Source organism: Colobus angolensis, unplaced genomic scaffold (assembly GCF_000951035.1).
Source record: "Colobus angolensis palliatus isolate OR3802 unplaced genomic scaffold, Cang.pa_1.0 Scaffold443, whole genome shotgun sequence".
Lineage (NCBI taxonomy): Eukaryota > Metazoa > Chordata > Mammalia > Primates > Cercopithecidae > Colobus > Colobus angolensis.
Window position 1 is genome coordinate 13,061 of NW_012117855.1, and position 464 is coordinate 13,524.

At 28.7% G+C, this 464-nt stretch overlaps 1 protein-coding gene across 1 annotated transcript in view; it reads left to right on the plus strand.

Annotated features, from left to right (window-relative positions):
* Positions 1-114: 114 nt before the first annotated feature.
* MEIOB (meiosis specific with OB domains) overlaps positions 115-464 on the plus strand; it is a 22,827-nt gene continuing 22,477 nt past the window's right edge. The window contains exon 1 of the mRNA XM_011957494.1: positions 115-195. Within this exon, the coding sequence (XP_011812884.1) occupies positions 127-195 (69 nt within the window). The 5' untranslated portion in view covers positions 115-126. The remainder of the gene's footprint in view (positions 196-464) is intronic.

Here is a 464-nt window from a genome sequence, read left to right on the forward strand (position 1 = left end):
ATTACAGGTGTGAGCCACCACATCCAGCCCTAAATAATATTTTAAACTCTTGGAATTTTTCATGATTTATTTCATTTATTCAGTTTATATATCTAAATTATATTTTCTAAAATGCAGATTAAAAAAATGGCAAACTCCTTTGCAACGAGGACCTTCACTACCCTTTCAGATCTGCAGCCAAATATGGCTAATCTGGTAGGTTTCAATGATGTGGTGATTTGCTCACTAACAAAATTTTATGTGATGAAATTGCATCAACATTATTGATTCATTCAACACATACTTTTATAATTGACAAGTATATAGATACTGATTGCATTGGTATAATTGTTAGATATTAAGTATATCAAAATTTCTTTGTATTTATGCCACCTAGGTGAAAATTAATCTTTATTTGTATGTAGAGTAGAAGATATGATTGTAGATATGACTAGTAATTGTTCAAAATGATTAATAGATGTGTT